The sequence below is a fragment of the Gekko japonicus genome, unplaced genomic scaffold, assembly GCF_001447785.1.
Source record: "Gekko japonicus isolate JY-2015 unplaced genomic scaffold, Gekko_japonicus_V1.1 scaffold1184, whole genome shotgun sequence".
Classification (NCBI taxonomy): domain Eukaryota; kingdom Metazoa; phylum Chordata; class Lepidosauria; order Squamata; family Gekkonidae; genus Gekko; species Gekko japonicus.
This window is the reverse complement of record NW_015165273.1, coordinates 484,380-501,804: the sequence shown is the minus strand read 5'-3', so window position 1 is coordinate 501,804 and position 17,425 is coordinate 484,380. Positions and strand designations below refer to the sequence as shown.

Genomic DNA, 17,425 nt, shown 5'->3' with positions numbered 1-17,425 from the left:
TTCATTAGAATAAAAGTACAGGTTTAGGAAGTACAGGTTCAGGAAATGAAGTTCCCTGTACAGGCTTCCCACTTTCATATCTGAAAAAATAAAATAAAAGCACCCTAGTGTCCATCATAGAAGACAGAGGTGGGTTAAAGGTGATCTAAATAAATTAATGAATACAAGACAATCCTTCCCCTGTTACAAAGCAGCAGCACGGAATCACAATGCCGGGTGGAGCTCCTCATTAATTGAGCAATTACAGCCATACAAATTACAGATATCGATCTCTTACACCTTCCCAGGCATCTAGGGTTAGGGAGGCCAGTGGTTAAAAATGGGAGTAGCTACAAGTCGACTTTCTTGGAGGTGTCTCACTTCCCGTAGGAGAGACACAGAAACAGTATAAAAGATCTCTAGTCTGCTAAGTGCTTTACTTACACGTTTGCAACCTGGTTTAGTATCACTTGCTGGAAAAGGTAAGCCAAGCTCGCATCCATACTAGATCTGTGTTTTTGTTTGTTTGTTATATCAATGGCATACATAAGGAGCATAGTTTGGAAGACAAAGAGATTTAAATAATATATTCCAGATGGTGATATTTATTGAATGAGGTATGATTAAGCAATCTATAACTGCTAAAGGGCAATTAAGATACTGAGATATTCTAATGCAAGGCATTATTCTAATTATTCTAATGCAAGACCATGGGGTCGCAAAGAGTCGGACTCGACTGTGTGACTGAACAACAAAAAATGCAAGGCAAACATAGGAGGATCCAGACAGGGAAATAGTATATTCCAGAAGGAATAGTATATTCCATGGAAATAATATATTCCAAATGGTGATATTTATTGAATGAGGTATGATTAAGCAAACTAGAACTGCTAAAGGACAATTAAGATACTGAGATATTCTAATGCAAGGCAGACATAGGAGGATCCAGACATGGGAATGGTTAGTGGAGGCACCAGTGGATTCGGTCAGAAAAAAAAGGAAACTGAAACTCATTGGGAAGGTTCATGTTCGGGGTTACCATCCAAGAAATGGCAATGGGAACACAAAAGGTTTTGATAAATCTTGGGACACTTCTGTTGGGGCGGGTCATCCCTAGTTCCAAAGCTCGCCACCAAGTTTGGACGGAAGTTAAGTTTGAAGGGACTTATAGGTCTTCCGGGACATGGACCATCTCAGATTCAAGCCTTGACAAATCAAATGAGCTCGGGTTGCAAGCCCAAAGAAGACCTTCTGTGCCTGAGACTTAACATCAAAAACTGCCAAATAGAGTAGATAATATGGGCTAGTCTCGAGACAGAACAACGTTTTTCCTTCAAAAGAGAGCCGGTTTGGTGTAGGGGTTAAGTGCGCGGACTCTAATCTGGTTTGGTTCCCCACTCCTCCACTTGCAGCTGCTGGATGACCTTGGGCAAGCCGTAGTTCTGATAAGAGCTGTCCTTGAAAAAGAGCCGTTCCTGTCAGAGCTCTCTCAGCCCCACCTACCTCACAGGGTGTCTGTTGTGGGGAGGGGAAGGGAAAGGAGTTTGTCAGCCACTCTGAGACACCTTTGGGGAGTGAAGGGTGGGGTATAAATCCAATCTCTTCTCTCTTCTTTTTCTTCTTTATATGTTTATAGATTTCAGAGGGACATTCAATTGCTCAGTGATAAAGGATATGCTTTCCATGTATAAAGCCCTACGTGGCTTGGGACCAAGTTATCTGACTGAACTCTTGTATGTTCCCACTGGGGAACTGAGGTCACAGGGAAAGGCCCTCTTGACTGTCCAATCAATCAAAGAAGGTCATTTGGTGGTTACATGAGAGAAGGCCTTTTCAGTGGCGACTCCACAGTGATGGAACGACCTCCGCAAGGAGGTGCCACTGCCCCCCCCTCACTTTTTAGGACTCCATTTGTTTAAGTTTAACGTCTTAAGTAGCGATGTTAACTGTGGGTTTTATGTTTTGAAGGTCTTTTTATTCCATGTGTTTTATCCATGTCTGTAAGCTGCCTCGAGCTGCGTAAGGAACAAAGGTGGCTAATAAATGTTTTGAATAAACTACAGGGGTCATTTTGTAGAAAAAGAGGTGCAGGAGCTCATTAGCACAACTCATTAGCATAACTTATTTGCATACGACACACCCCCTGACATCACCGGACGTGTGTCAGAAGGCAACACCCACTGCTCAGGCTCCACTGGATTGTTTTGGATTGCTAGCTATGGGGGGGGGGGACATGCAGATCTGCCCTCGCAGAGGAGGGAGAGCTTGTACCTGAAGGTGGGGGGGGGGGCTCTGCAACTTACCTGGCTGATTCTTGCTCCTCGTGGCCCAACTGAGGGCTGCTGGGAGCAGGGGGCAGGGCTTGTTGTATGTGCCCGCCCCCTGGGCTCCTTACTGCCGGAGCTCCGCTCCTGTGCGCTCCCGCAGGAAATGACCCCTGAATAAACAAATAAGGTCCCGTCGACCTGGACCAATACAGGTAACAACATTTCAAGGGAGGCGAAGAGTACTTGTTCGTTGTGGTGGGAAGAGCTGTCCAGTCGCAATGACTTACGGTGACCCTGTAGGGTTTTCAAGATACGTGCAGAGGTGGCTTCGTCATTGTCTGCCTCTACGTATCAACCCCGGACCTCCTTGGTGATCTCCCATCCAAGCACTACCAGGGCCAACTCTGCTAAGCTTCTGAGATGTGGTGAGATCAGGATACCCTGGATCATCCAGGTCAAGACAAGAGATGGACAGAGGTGGGTTGCCATTGTCTGCCTCTGCATAGCAACCCTGGACTTCCTTGGAGGAACCTCATCCGGACCAGGGCCGACCCTGCTTAGAAGCCAAGATCTGATGAGAGCAAGCCAGCCTAGGCCATCCATCTCATAGCTTGTTGAGACTAGCAAACATTTGAGGATCTGCCTGTCCCAATTTTAGTTAGCTTGTTGTTTTGGGTGGCACAGCATGCTCTTTTGGGTGGCAGCCAAGGTTTCTGCTGGCATGAAGAACCAGCACTGCTTCTTCAGGTCACCAGAGATATTTCAGGAGGTGGCAGATGAACATGAGTTCTCCCAACTATGACTGCTCAATTGAAGGTATTGCAAATGCGAAGGCGTTCTCACCACAACTTGGCACTTCCCGACTGGCAGTCAAATTGGCTTTACCAAATGGATCCCGACATTCATCAGACGAGCCAGACTAACTTGAGTCGTAGAGTTGCTACCAGACTTTCGAGACAAATGTGCGCATGTCCTGGATATAAAATGGCAAATAGGGAGGCCTTTTCATCACCCCTTGACCCTTTCCGATTGGCAATCGAATTGGCTTTACCAAATGGATTCCGTCATTCATCAGACCGGCCAGACTAACTTCAGTTGTAGACTTGCAACCAGACTTTTGAGACAAATGGGCAAATATGTGGGATATAAAATGGCATACTAACCAAAAGGATGAAGTAGAGTCTACGCAGAAATAGAAAATTGGCATCGTGATGCATTGTGGCAAAGGAGATTTGAACATGTTCTTATGAAACGACCTTATACTGAATCTAACCATTGGCATAGCATGCCTGGTAGCTATCCTGACAAGCAAGCTCTTCCCCCAAGTATTTCCCAGTCTGGATACCTAAAATCTTTCTAATGGGAAATACCAGGGATCGAATCAATGACCTTATCTGTGCAACAGAATACATGAACTGTTGTTAAGCTGTAGGCTTTCCACAGAACATACCTCTGTCACACAGTCTTCAGGAATTTATTTATTTATTTATCTTTGGATTTATATCCCGCCCTACCCCGAAGGCTCATTCACATGGATGGCTCACTTTTTCTCACACAGAACAAATACCTGCATAGCTTTGTTTTATTTTTGGAAGCTCATATAATGCAGCTGGACTCGATGTGGAACCCTTTTCGTATTTCCTTGTGTCCCAAGGCCATTTACTTAGTCATTAAAATCTTCACCTGATAATGGTCCAAAACACGACAAACAAAAAATGCAGTTAAAAATGATAAAATGATTCAATCCAAAATCGATAATGCTAGCTCTCAATCTAGCAGCAAAAGAGTCATAGCTCTCAGTCTATGCAGCAAAAGCACAGACGGCTTCAAAAGGGAATTAGATAAGCATATGGAGCAGAGGTCCATCAATGGCTATTAGCCACAAGGTACAGATAGGGACTCTGGGGCAAGTGATGCTCTGTCATCTTGGTGCTTGGGGGGGTCAACAGTGGAAGGGCTTCTAATGTCCTGGCCCCACTGGTGGACCTCCTGATGGCACTGGTATTTCTGGCCACTGTGTGATACAGAGTGTTGGACTGGATGGGCCTTTGGCCTGATCCAACATTGGCATCTCTTATGTTCTTATGTAAGAAGGGCCAGTAACAATTATTATTGGCTCTATGATGGACAATAAGAAAGAAGCCTTCACCTGCTGGTGAAAGACATCAATAGAGGGAGACGGACAAGTATCCCTGGGGAGGGGGTTCATACGTTTTGGTGCCATGGCCAAAAAGGCTCTTTCTCCGGTTGCCACCCATCTAGGTTCATACGGCAGGGGCAACCAAACTACAGCCTCCAAAGATGGTGACTCCAAAGGCCATGGTGACTTATATGGTTCTCTATCATGCCATGCAGAGGGCTTTCCTCCCCAGAGGAGAAGGAGACTCCATAGATCCATACCCACCACATCTTCACGTAACTAAAACCTGGTTGTCTGAAATACTTAGGCTCACCATGCTTTTGCTTTGTTTCAGAGCCAAACCACCCATCCTCCCAAAGGAAACCCAAATTACACTGAAACTTAAGAAGATGAGTGGGCAGCAGCGGCAGAGCAGCTCTTGCTGTGGTGGCGGTGGCGGCGGCGGCGGAGGAGGTGGAGGCTCTTCATGCTGTGGCGGCGGAAGTAGTGGAGGAGGTTCCTCTGGACAACAGATTCAAGGGAGCTGCTGCTGCAGTGGGGGTTCCTCTGGATCCTCTGGTGGAATGCAGCAGATGCAAGGGTCTGGATCTAGCTGCTGTGGCGGCGGAGGATCGAGCGGCGGCGGCGGACAGAAGATCATCATCGTCTCGGGAGGCAGTGGAGGTGGACAGTGCTGTGGTGGAGGTGGAAGCAGTGGAGGACAATCTTCTGGATGCTGCGTGGGGGGCAGTTCTGGTGGGGGATCAAGCCAGCTCAAGATTCCATTGTTCAGTGGGGGCGGTGGCTGTGGAGGCAGTGGCTCCGGTGGAGTTAAGGTTATAGTAGCAGGTGGAAGCGGGGGAGGATCTGGATGTTGCGTCTGCGGAGGGTCCAGTAGTGGAGGTGGCGGCTCAGGGGGTGGTGTAAAGATTCTCGGTGGGGGATCTGGAGGTGGTGGAGGATGTGGCAGCTCAGCTGGCGGAATTAAGGTTATTTCTGGGGGATCTGGAGGTGGTTGCGGAGGCGGCAGCTCAGGAGGTGGTGTAAAGATTATAGGTGGGGGATCTGGAGGTGGCGGAGGAGGAGGTGGATCTGAGGGTGGTGTGAAGATTATTGGTGGGGGATCTGGAGGCGGTTGTGGAGGTGGTGGTGGAGGGGGTTGTGGAGGTGGCGGCTCCGGGGGTGGTGTTAAGATTATAAGTGGGGGATCTGGAGGGGGTTGTGGAGGTGGCGGCTCCGGGGGTGGTGTTAAGATTATAAGTGGGGGATCTGGAGGGGGTTGTGGAGGTGGCGGCTCCGGGGGTGGTGTTAAGATTATAAGTGGGGGATCTGGAGGGGGTTGTGGAGGTGGCGGCTCCGGGGGTGGTGTTAAGATTATAAGTGGGGGATCTGGAGGGGGTTGTGGAGGTGGCGGCTCCGGGGGTGGTGTTAAGATTATAAGTGGGGGATCTGGAGGGGGTTGTGGAGGTGGTAGCTCAGGAGGTGGTGTTAAGGTTATAGGTGGGGGATCCAGTGGTGGTGGTGGTGGCGGCCAGAGTTCAGGTTGCTGTAGCGGGGGAGGGGGTGGAGGTAGCTCAGGTGGCAAGACCATCATCATTTCGTCTGGTGGTGGTGGAGGTGGTGGCAGTGGAGGCCAGAGCTCTGGCTGCTGCCTGGGAGGAGGGTCCAGTGGTGGTGGTGGCCAGACCATCATCGTGCCATGTGGTGGTGGTGGTGGCAGTAGTGGTGGTCAGAGTTCAGGATGCTGCTCCCAATCTATGCAACAAAAGCAGAGCTGTGGTGGCCAGAGTTCTGGCTGCTGCATTGGAGGAGGGTCCAGTGGTGGCGGCGGCTCAGGTGGCCAGGTCATCATAGTGCCATCTGGAGGTAGCAGTGGTGGCCAGAGCTCTGGGTGCTGCATCGGAGGAGGGTCCAGTGGTGGTGGCTCTGGTGGCCAGACCATCATTGTGTCACCTGGTGGGGGCAGTGGTGGCCAGAGCTCTGGGTGCTGCATCGGAGGAGGGTCCAGTGGTGGTGGCTCTGGTGGCCAGACCATCATTGTGTCACCTGGTGGGGGCAGTGGTGGCCAGAGCTCTGGGTGCTGCATCGGAGGAGGGTCCAGTGGTGGTGGCTCTGGTGGCCAGACCATCATTGTGTCACCTGGTGGGGGCAGTGGTGGCCAGAGCTCTGGGTGCTGCATCGGAGGAGGGTCCAGTGGTGGTGGCTCTGGTGGCCAGACCATCATTGTGTCACCTGGTGGGGGGAGTGGTGGCCAGAGCCAGAGCTGCCTGGGAGGAGGATCTGGTGGTGGTGGAGGTGGCTCAGGTGGCCAGACCATCATCGTGTCACCTGGTGGTGGTGGCAGCAGTGGTGGCCAGAGCAGCATTGGAGGAGGGTGCGGAGGCGGCTCTCAGTCTATGCAGCAAAAGCAACCCCTTGTAATCCCACCCTCCATATGTCAAACCAAGCAGTCTTCCCAATGGCCACTGGGCAAGAAGTAAACGTCTTCTTCTTTTTTGCACTGCGTCTTCATTCAGCGACGAATCAGATCAATGTGTCCGTATTTCAGATCCTTGTGGTATGACCTCAGGCTAGTTAACCTTTGCATGTTGCATGCCTAGCTGTTCTGCAAAGCACTACCTTGTCTTCTCTTGTATTTTTTTTTTAATTGCATGTGCTATCATCTGAAAAGTGTGACGGGTTGTACCTCTGTGGTGGAGGAGGTTGGTTTTATCCTCCACCCATTTCTTGCTCCTGTCTCCACTGATGCGTTGGAGATAATACAGCTAACTTGACATTGAAAAAAGCAAAAAAAAAAAAAAGTTTATGCTGTCTTTCTTTCTCGGTCGTCGGTCCAGTGTAATCTTTTATCCAGACAAATCCCACACAGCCAACAGAATGTAGTGACTCAGCCCTGAGACAATAAGATAGAATCTTTAATTTCGTACTGCACCTGTAGCATTTTTAATGCTTCCTCATACAAGGGGCAGGGCAACTCCACAGCAGCAGAAAACTAGCACCGAAGGGGGGGGGAGACTGGGACAAAGCCTCCCCCCCTTGATTAATTTGCTTCAAGGGTGTTCTTAAGGTGGGATGTGCTCATCTCCAGACTGGAATGTACAGTCCACACTACATAAGAGAGACCATGTTGGATCAGGCCAATGGGCCAGCCAGTCTAATACTCTGCATCACACAGTGTCCAAAACCCAGGTGCTATCAGGAGGTCCACCAGTGGGCCCAGAACTCCAGAAGCCCTCCCACTCTTGCCCTCCCAAGCACCAAGAATCCAGAGCATCACTGCCCCAGACATAAGAGAAGCCATTTTGGATCAGGCCAGTGGCCCATCCAGTCCAATACTCTGTGTCAGGCAGTGGCCAAAACCCAGGTGCCATCAGGAGGTCCACCAGTGGGGCCAGAACTCCAGAAGTCCTCCCACTGTTGCCTCTGAAGCACCAAGAATACAGGTCCAGTCTTTATACAAGAAGCTTATAGTAGGGTGACTGGCTTCCATTCAGTAGCAAAACACATATAGAAGTAACTGTGGTTGGGAAAGTCCTTTCTCTGATGGAGACTCTGGCAAGCTGTTGACAATCGCAGCAGACAATACTGGACTACAAGGATCAATAATATAAAGAAGCTTCATATCTGTAGATCTAGCCTTAAGGAGCAATTCAGTTCAAATCCCATTCATCCAACATGTAACTCCATTAGCATTCTGAAGGTGCACTTGATGTTCACAAAACAATGCTTACCTGCATCGACCCTGAAACCACATTTTAAGCAGCATCAGACCTTGGAACTTCACTTCTCTCAACCACAGTCATACAAAGAAGAAATGGGGTTCTAGCAGCAACTTTACAACCGTTCACAACATCTGATCTCCAAACGAGTTTAAGTGTATAGGGTAATTGTGTCCTAAGACTTGTGACTTCAGGGCAAAACCCCATTTTGTTCACAATCCCTGGACAGTGGTCATATGTGTGGTTTTCAGAATCCCATAACCATGATATAAAGGAGAGAGCCTAGACCCACAGGTACTTTGCAGTGGATTTGAGCTTCGAAGTTCCATTTACCTGGAGGGGATGGCGTGACGTAGTAATGCCCACCCTTGAAGATTAGTGAATGATGTGGGCAGGGCTATTTTTGGGCAGGAACGCACAGGAACGGAGTTCCGGCTGGCTCCCAAGTTGGCCACACCCAGCAGGAACTCATTAGCATAATAGGCCACACCCAACAGCAGAAACTCATTAGGATTGGGCGTGTGGCCTAACATGCAAAGGAGTTCCTGCTACAAAAAAAGGCCCTGGGTTTCGACAACAAACAAGGTAAACAGAATAACAAGCAAAAGGTGGGTGTGGCTGGATAACCACACTTCTGGTAACATGGGGGTGCAGCCTAATGTGCTAATGAGCTGTGCTGGCAGGGGTGTGGCCTAATATGCTAATGAGTTTCTGCTGTGGGGTGTGGCCTATTATGCTAATGTGTTCCTGCTGGACTTTTTCTACAAAAAAAGCCCTGGATGTGGGTCTAATTTCTCTCTCCACTTAACTTACATTACAGGGTTTTGGGGAGGGGAAGAGAATGTATATGTATATCTTACCGTAGCTCTGTTTATAAGTTACAGTGAACACAAGAATAATCCACGTACAATGGACACTTGATTTCTCTTTACAAGGGCATTGAGTAATTCTCACACTACATTCAACATGTGAATAATGGAATGCTAGATTTAAGCCTCGTGCCTAGGTACTGCTCCCCAGGTTCCATTTGTAATGTAATGTGAACATGCATTGGTTCTTTCTTACAAACAGATGTACACATGTACAGGCAGGATGTGTGTGCCTTGATTGGGCAGGTCTTTTAACTCCTTAGACTCAAGGAGGGTACCACAGTAATAAATTGAAAGGGCACCAAGACAGGGTAACACAGAGGTCTAAAACTCATTTGTTACGAGGGCTGGATCTGACATAAATGTCACTTTGCTGGGCTGGGCCATGTGTGCCATACAACGTAATGCCAGATACTGGAGATATAAACTTTATAGAGGACACGGGCAAACCCAATGGGCAATATTATTTCTACTTAAAACACAAAGGAAAGCAACTGATCCCTAGCAGTGAAAGCAACTGGTTTACTGGGGAATCCACAAAACCCCCAATAAATGTATTTAATCACATGCAAGACTAGGTTTTTTTCCCAAGGGATACCATAAAAGGGGGAGTACCTTACATTTCCATACATACCAGTGGGCTGAGTAAAAGCCCCGGCCCTGGACGGGCCAGTTCCGGCCCCTGGGCCTTATGTTTGACACCCCTCATGTAACAGTCCATCAACAAAATAATACACAGATTCAAAACACAGCCAGAACTGCCAAAACACTTTGCCCTTCATCCAAGGCCCTTTAAAACAAAACTGCCTTATACCTCTTCCTAAATGAAGCAAGTGAAGGTGCCTTTCTCACCCATTCTGATAAGCTATGTCAGAAGACTGGCCCCACCACAGAGAAGGCCCTGTTGCTGCATGGATTGTGCTGAGGACTCCATCAACAGAAGGCTGTATGGGGAAAAAATGCAATGCTGGTGTGGGGGAGCATACAGGGAAGGGCTGCCAAGTTTGTTCAGAAAATCCTGGACATTTGAGGGGGCTGAACCTGGAAAAATTGGGTTTGGGACTGGGAGGGAGCTCAGACAGCCAGTTTGGTGTCGTGGTTAAGTGCACGGACTCTAATCTGGGAGAACCGGGTTTGATTCCCCACTCCTCCACTTGCACCTGCTGATGTGACCTTGGGTCAGTCACAAGTTCTGGCACAGCTGTCCTTGAAAAAGAGCAGTTTCTGTCAGAGCTCTCTCAGCCCCACCCACCTCACAGGGTGTCTGTTGTGGGGAGGGGAAGGGAATGGAGTTTGTAAGCCGCTCTCAGACACCTTTAGGTAGTGAAGGGTGGGGTATAAATCCAATATCATCATCATCATCTTCTTCTTCTTCTTCTTCTTCTTCTTCTTCTTCTTCTTCTTCTTCTTCTTCTTCTTCTTCTTCTTCTTCTTCTTCTTCTTCTTCTTCTTCTTCTTCAGCAGGGTATAAACCAGGGGTGGCCAAACTGTGGCTCGGGAGCCACATGCAGCTCTTGGAGCCCTCTCCTTGCCACTCCCACCGCATCCCCCCCTTTTGAAAGCCACTCCCCTCCCCTCTGCTGCCCCCTGCTGCTGGAAGAGAGCACAGAAAAGAGAGGAGGAGGAAAAGCAGTTGCCCCAGCTGCCGGGAGCTCACCAGCAGGGGAGGGATTGGCTAACAGAGCCGCTGGTGTCACCGGGGAAGCTGGTTTCTGTGCGCCCTGCTCGTCAGGCCGCCAGTGCCATGGCGTGTGGGGGGGATGCTCTCTGCTGGGGAGGGAGAGCTCCAGCCAGGCTGCATGGTTGCATTACCCCCCCTCCATGGGGACCTTTAAAGAGAGCACAGTGAGAGGCTCTTCATGGGCCTCTTGGTGCCAGCGCCATGGGGGGTGCAGGGGATGTCCTCTGCCAGGGGGAGGGGGGACACAGGGTACAGCCAGGGTACACGGTTGCCTTCCACCCCCTCCATGGGGACCTTTAAACAGAGCACAGTGAGAGGCTCTTCATGGACCTTTTGCCACCAGTATCATGAAGGGGGTTGTGGGGATAGCAGGCAGAGCGCCATCGAAGATGGCTTGTCCATGCTGGCTGGGCTAGCTCTGCCATTTCACAAAGTTTTGCAACATATCCCAGCAATGTCTGTTTTTACCACCTGGGGGTGGAGCCAGGAGACTTTTTGGGCGGTGGAGCCAGGAGACCTTTTTTTGGGGGGGTGCCTTGCAAGGATGTGACATCACTTTGTGAGGCCATGCCCTGCGATGTCCCTTCCAGGTGACATCACTTCCTTAGCTCCACTCCTTCCAATGACATAACATCCTCTTCCTGTGATGTCATTTTCAGGCCACTCCCCTAAACCTTCCTCTTCCTCCAAAGTCACCTTGTGGCTCTTGAGCATCTGACATTTAGTCGATGTGGCTCTTACATGGAGCAAGTTTGGCCGCCCCTGTTATAAACCCATAGAGTCCACCCTGCAGAGGGGACATTTTCTCCGGGGAAACCAAACTCTGTTGTCTGGAGATCAGGTGTAATTCCAGAAGATCTCCAGGCTCCACCTAGAGGATGACAACAATGTTATCTCTAAGCTCCACAGTGTTGTGAGCAAAAATGCTGCCTCGTGAGCAGGAGAAGCTCAAAGCATTAAAGCTGTGAGTGAGTCTAACATTTGTCTATCACATAAACTAGTTTTTTCAGAAGATTATGTCCATAACCTTGTAAACATCTCAGAATGAATTCTTTTAAACTGTAAGCTATACAGAATCAAGTCAAATTTCGTTACAGAAAATGTCCTGCATGGGGGTAGACCAAGCCTCTGGAGAATAGGTCTACCTGCCCCTTTCCAATATATTAGTAGACCTGTCCTTTGGAGAACAGGTCTACCCACCCCTTTCCTATATTGGTAGACCTGTTCTCCAGAGGCCTGGTCCAACAATATAGTGGAAAGGAGCAGGTAGACCAGTTCTCTGGTGGCCAGGTCTACCAATATAGTGGAAAGGGGCAGGTAGACCTGTTCTCCAGAGGCCAGGTCTACCAAAATATATATATGCAGGTAGACCTGTTCTCTGGTGGCCAGGTAGCGGAAAGGGGTGGGTAGACCTATCCCCTGGGGAACAGGTCTACCTGCCCCTTTTGGTAGACCTGGCCACCAGAGAACAGGTCTACTCAGTCCACTATATTGGTTGACCCGGCCTCGAACCATCGCCCTGTGCTGAGCTGTAGAAAACACACCAGCACTTGGCGGGGGGTACTCTTGCAGTCAACTTAAAAAAAAAAAAGTTAATAGGACAACCAGCATTACAGGTCAAGTATAACAGAGGTGGAACAATTGCTGCCAGAACCCTGCCTAACCTAACAAACAGGAAGTTGCTTAAATGTTATCAACCTGCCCAAACTACTTATTTATTCAAATATTTATATCCCACTTTAATCTGTGACTCAAGGCAGCTTACAAATCATACCTATGTAGCCTATGGGGACCATTATAATCAAAGCGCTCCATAGGCTATAATGAAGAATCAATCCTGGGGTATCTGGGGCTCGGGGGGGGGGGCTGTTTATTTCAGGTAGAGGCACCAAATATGCAGCATTGCTGCTGGTGCCTCTCCTCAAACCCCTCCCCCCATTTTCAAAAAAGATTGGACCGGGGGTCCAAGTCTATGGGTCCCAGAAAGAGGTGCCCCTACCCTCCATTGTTTCAAATGGATGGGACAATGCCTTTTCAGTTCACTTGTGGGCTGAAGCAAAAATCCCTGAGCTGCCAGCTAAAATTTTGCATGCCAGCACCCCCTAGTGCAGCTTAGAAGGAATTTTGGTTGACAACCATGATGTTGAGAGATTTGGTTTGATAAGCTGGGGGCCCTAAACCATGAAGGGCTGAACGATAATAATCAGGACTTTGATTTGGGCTCACAAGGGGGAAAAAATAAACAGTGCAGTTGATGCAGGTCTGGATTCTGAATGGCTGACCCCAGACTGAAGCCCTGTTGCTGCGTTTTGTACCAATTAAAGCTTCCGAGACATGGGGATGCTAGACCCATGACCACCCTCTCCCAGAGCTGCTTGGGGATGAGGCCTCTGAGGGGAAAAAGTCACTGATGTTTCGATGCCTCTTCTGAGAGAAGACCCAGAAATGCTGTCACGGCCTCTACAACACTCTAGGAATCCCCAGAACTCTATGGTAAATACCACAAAGATTGGATCAGTTCCTAGAACGTCATGGTAGGTAGAGACATCACTTCTGGGATTCCAGCTGGAGGTGGCATCAAAACATCAGTGATATTGCCCCTCTGTTCACCAGAGCAAAGGCAGGCAACCAACAGTAGGGGCAAGTGGCATCTGGCAACCCTGCTGAGACATTTTAAAAGGTATCCTCAGGTAGAATGTGTTCTGGTAATCCAGGGCTCTTTTTGTAGAAAAAGCCCAGCAGGAACTCATTAGCATAATAGGCCACACCCAACAGCAGAAACTCATTAGCATATTAGGCCACACCCCTGCCAGCACAGCTCATTAGCACATTAGGACGCACCCCCATGTTACCAGAAGTGTGGTTATCCAGCCACACCCACCTTTTGCTTGTTATTCTGTTTACCTTGTTTGTTGTCAAAACCCAGGGCCTTTTTTTGTAGCAGGAACTCCTTCGCATGTTAGGCGCACACCCCTAATGAAGCCAATCCTAATGGATTTCTGCTGTTGGGTGTGGCCTATTATGCTAATGAGTTCCTGCTGGGCGTGGCCAACTTGGGAGCCAGCCGGGACTCCGTTCCTGTGCGTTCCTGCCCAAAAATAGCCCTGTGGTAGTCCATTCTGGACATTGTGTGTGCCAATCTGACATCTCTGGAGAAAGCACAACAAACAAACACTGCGACATGAATGACTAAGGCATTTAGTAAAGATCATGTTGTATAATGAATCAAACGTTACAAAATTAGACAGAAAGTCCATCATACTCAGTGAGCACCCGGATATAATATAAACTCATTTCATCCCAATCTTCCTCAGGAGTGACCCTATTGTATAGCAAGGTATCAGCCTCTTGATACAGTTCAATGTCTGTTAGGAGCAAACCAATGCTTAACGTCTTCTTTATTTTTTGCACTTTATCCTAGAAAAAATCCATGGTATTTTAAATGAAAAGAAACATGGAGCTGAATGGAATATTCTTATTATTTTATATTATTAATTTATAATTTATTTGCTTAATTATTTAATGTTTTAGTTTTTTTAGAACTTACTTCTAGTTCCATTTTAAGTGTTAGTATTATTTGTTTATTTATTTATTTGTTATGTTTTTGGATTTATATCCCGCCCTCTCCGAAGGCTCAGGGCGGCTAACAAAGAGGCACAAGTGCCAAAGTTAAAACAGATAAAAACAGAATAAAACAATACAATACAAAACACTAACGTGTCGGTGCTCTAGAGGTCACAGAATCAGTAGTTGCAACATGGGGGTCTGGTAAAGTTATTAATTCCAGGCCAACAGCATACCTCCTAGCAACACAACCATCCCATCTTCATCCAGGGACGTCTTGCACCCCATTTAATATCTGCACAATTGATAGTCGAGGTGCGATGATGAGGAGTAACGATGATGGAATAGTGGTGGTGGTGGCTCTTACTCAAAAGCCTGGCGGAAGAGCTCTGTCTTGCAGGCCCTGCGGAACTGCGCAAGGTACCGCAGGGCCTGGATCTCCTCCGGGAGCTCATTCCACCAGGTAGGAGCCGCCACCAAAAATGTCCTGGCCCTGGTAACAGCAAATTTGATATTCCTGGGGCCTGGGATTACCAGGAGATTTTGACTCCCCGACCGTAGTGCCCTTGGGGGAACATGCGGGGAGCAAGCCAGTCTTGTCTCTTTAACTAGGTGCACAAGCCTCCTATATTATGCTGGCTGAAATCCTTACCATGAAACACTGTACATAGATTTATAGCAGTAGCCCCATTCCTCTCTTCTTGTGGCAGGAAGCCTTCAAATTTGAATGTGGCTGGCAAAATGCTCTCTATCTCTGGAGAAAGAACAGGATAGAAATGAAAAGTCTCAAAATGGCTAGTAGTCTTCAACTAGATTTCTCCTGCCCTGACCTGGAAGGACCAAGGTAACCCAGTCTCACCAGATCTCAGAAGCCAAGCAGGGTTGACCCTGCTTACTACGTGGATGAGAGAAAGGAAGTCTAAGGCCACTACCCAGAGACCAAAGAAGTCTAAGATCACTATGCAGAGACAGGAAATGACAAACCACCTCTGAAGTCTATTGCCTTGAAAACCCCGACAGCTTCACCATAAATCAGTTACAACTTGACAACAACAATAACAAAATATCTCCTCCTCCATGGATTTGTTTCACTACTGTTAAATATGGCCGAGGTCCGACATACCTATGGGACCGCCTTTCCCCGTATATACCCCAGAGAGCACTACAGTCTGGGTCTCAAAATTGGTTGACCCTCCGTGGCCCAAGGGAGGCCAGGCTAGCTACTACCAGGGCTGGGGCCTTTTCAGAGGTGACCCCTACCTGGTGGAACGAGCTCCCAGAGGAGATCAGGGCCCTGCGGGACCTTTCACAGTTCTGCAGGGCCTGCAAGACGGAGCTCTTCCACCAGGCATTTAATTAGGGGCCATCGCTGCCGTAGAGCCCTGCCCCACGGTTTTAACATCTGGCTGATGCCACAAGAAATTACGAGCAGAAGAACATCTGAGAACATCCGGGAAGTGGAAAGCCATCTTGAAAATGTGCCATCTAAGTTAATTTTAATTGCCACCGGCACTTTGTATTTCTATCTGTTTTATCTGTTTTGTTTTTTTAAAAAATTAATTGTATGATTTTAAGTTGTAAAATTGGTTGACCCTCTCTGGCCCGAGGGAGGCCAGGCTAGCTACTACCAGGGCCGGGGCCTTTTCAGTGGTGGCCCCTACCTGGTGGAATGAGCTCCCAGAGGAGATCAGGGCCTGCAGGACCTTTCACAGTTCTGCAGGGCCTGCAAGACGGAGCTCTTCCACCAGGCATTTAATTAGGGGGCACCGCTGCCATAGAGCCCTGGCCCGTGGTTTTAACATCGTTCTGATGCCACAAGAAATTACGAGCAGAAGAACATCTGAGAACATCTGGGAAGCGGAAATCCATCTTGAAAATGTGCCATCTAAGTTAATTTTAATTGCCACCGGCACTTTGTATTTCTATCTGTTTTATCTGTTTTGTTTTTTTAAAAAATTAATTGTATGATTTTAAGTTGTAAAATTGGTTGACCCTCTCTGGCCCGAGGGAGGCCAGGCTAGCTACTACCAGGGCCGGGGCCTTTTCAGTGGTGGCCCCTACCTGGTGGAATGAGCTCCCAGAGGAGATCAGGGCCTGCAGGACCTTTCACAGTTCTGCAGGGCCTGCAAGACGGAGCTCTTCCACCAGGCATTTAATTAGGGGGCACCGCTGCCATAGAGCCCTGGCCCGTGGTTTTAACATCGTTCTGATGCCACAAGAAATTACGAGCAGAAGAACATCTGAGAACATCTGGGAAGCGGAAATCCATCTTGAAAATGTGCCATCTAAGTTAATTTTAATTGCCACCGGCACTTTGTATTTCTATCTGTTTTATCTGTTTTGTTTTTTAAAAAAAATAATTGTATGATTTTAAGTTGTAAAATTGGTTGACCCTCTCTGGCCCGAGGGAGGCCAGGCTAGCTACTACCAGGGCCGGGGCCTTTTCAGTGGTGGCCCCTACCTGGTGGAATGAGCTCCCAGAGGAGATCAGGGCCTGCAGGACCTTTCACAGTTCTGCAGGGCCTGCAAGACGGAGCTCTTCCACCAGGCATTTAATTAGGGGGCACCGCTGCCATAGAGCCCTGGCCCGTGGTTTTAACATCGTTCTGATGCCACAAGAAATTACGAGCAGAAGAACATCTGAGAACATCTGGGAAGCGGAAATCCATCTTGAAAATGTGCCATCTAAGTTAATTTTAATTGCCGCCGGCACTTTGTATTTGTATCTGTTTTATCTGTATTTTAAAAAATAATTGTATGGTTTTAAGTTGTATTTATGTTTGTACGGAAGCCGCCCTGAGCCTGCTCTGCGGGGAGGGCGGGGTACAAATTTGATAAATAAATAAATAAATACTGCCTGCCATCCAATGGCTCTTGCCACATGTTATGACGTGGGAGTTTCGAAAATTAATTATGCCCTCAAAAGTCTAAATCTAATCTCTTCTGTTCAAAGAAATCATCACAAAATGCCATAAACACCCTTATCTATGGAACGACTCCCTGTCTCCTCTGCTCTGTTATCATTCTTCACCAACCCTTCTTGCAGAGTCTTTTTTCCTGTCTATTCTTCATCCATTAGCCTTCCTTTAAGCCCCTTCTTTTTAGAAATGCTTTCCCTTTATAGATTAAGAACATAACATAAGAACATAAGAGACGCCAATGTTGGATCAGGCCAAAGGCTCATCCAGTCCAACACTCTGTCACACAGTGGCCAAAAACACCGGAGG

General features: G+C 48.2%; 1 protein-coding gene across 1 annotated transcript; it reads left to right on the top strand.

Moving 5' to 3' along the window:
- Positions 1–436: 436 nt before the first annotated feature.
- Positions 437–7,220, top strand: LOC107109570 (loricrin-like). The gene is made up of 2 exons (XM_015410235.1): positions 437–461; positions 4,721–7,220. Exon 2 carries the CDS (start codon positions 4,776–4,778, stop codon positions 6,843–6,845), a length of 2,070 nt encoding a protein of 689 aa, XP_015265721.1. The 5' UTR covers positions 437–461; positions 4,721–4,775; the 3' UTR covers positions 6,846–7,220.
- The last annotated feature ends 10,205 nt before the right edge of the window (positions 7,221–17,425 follow it).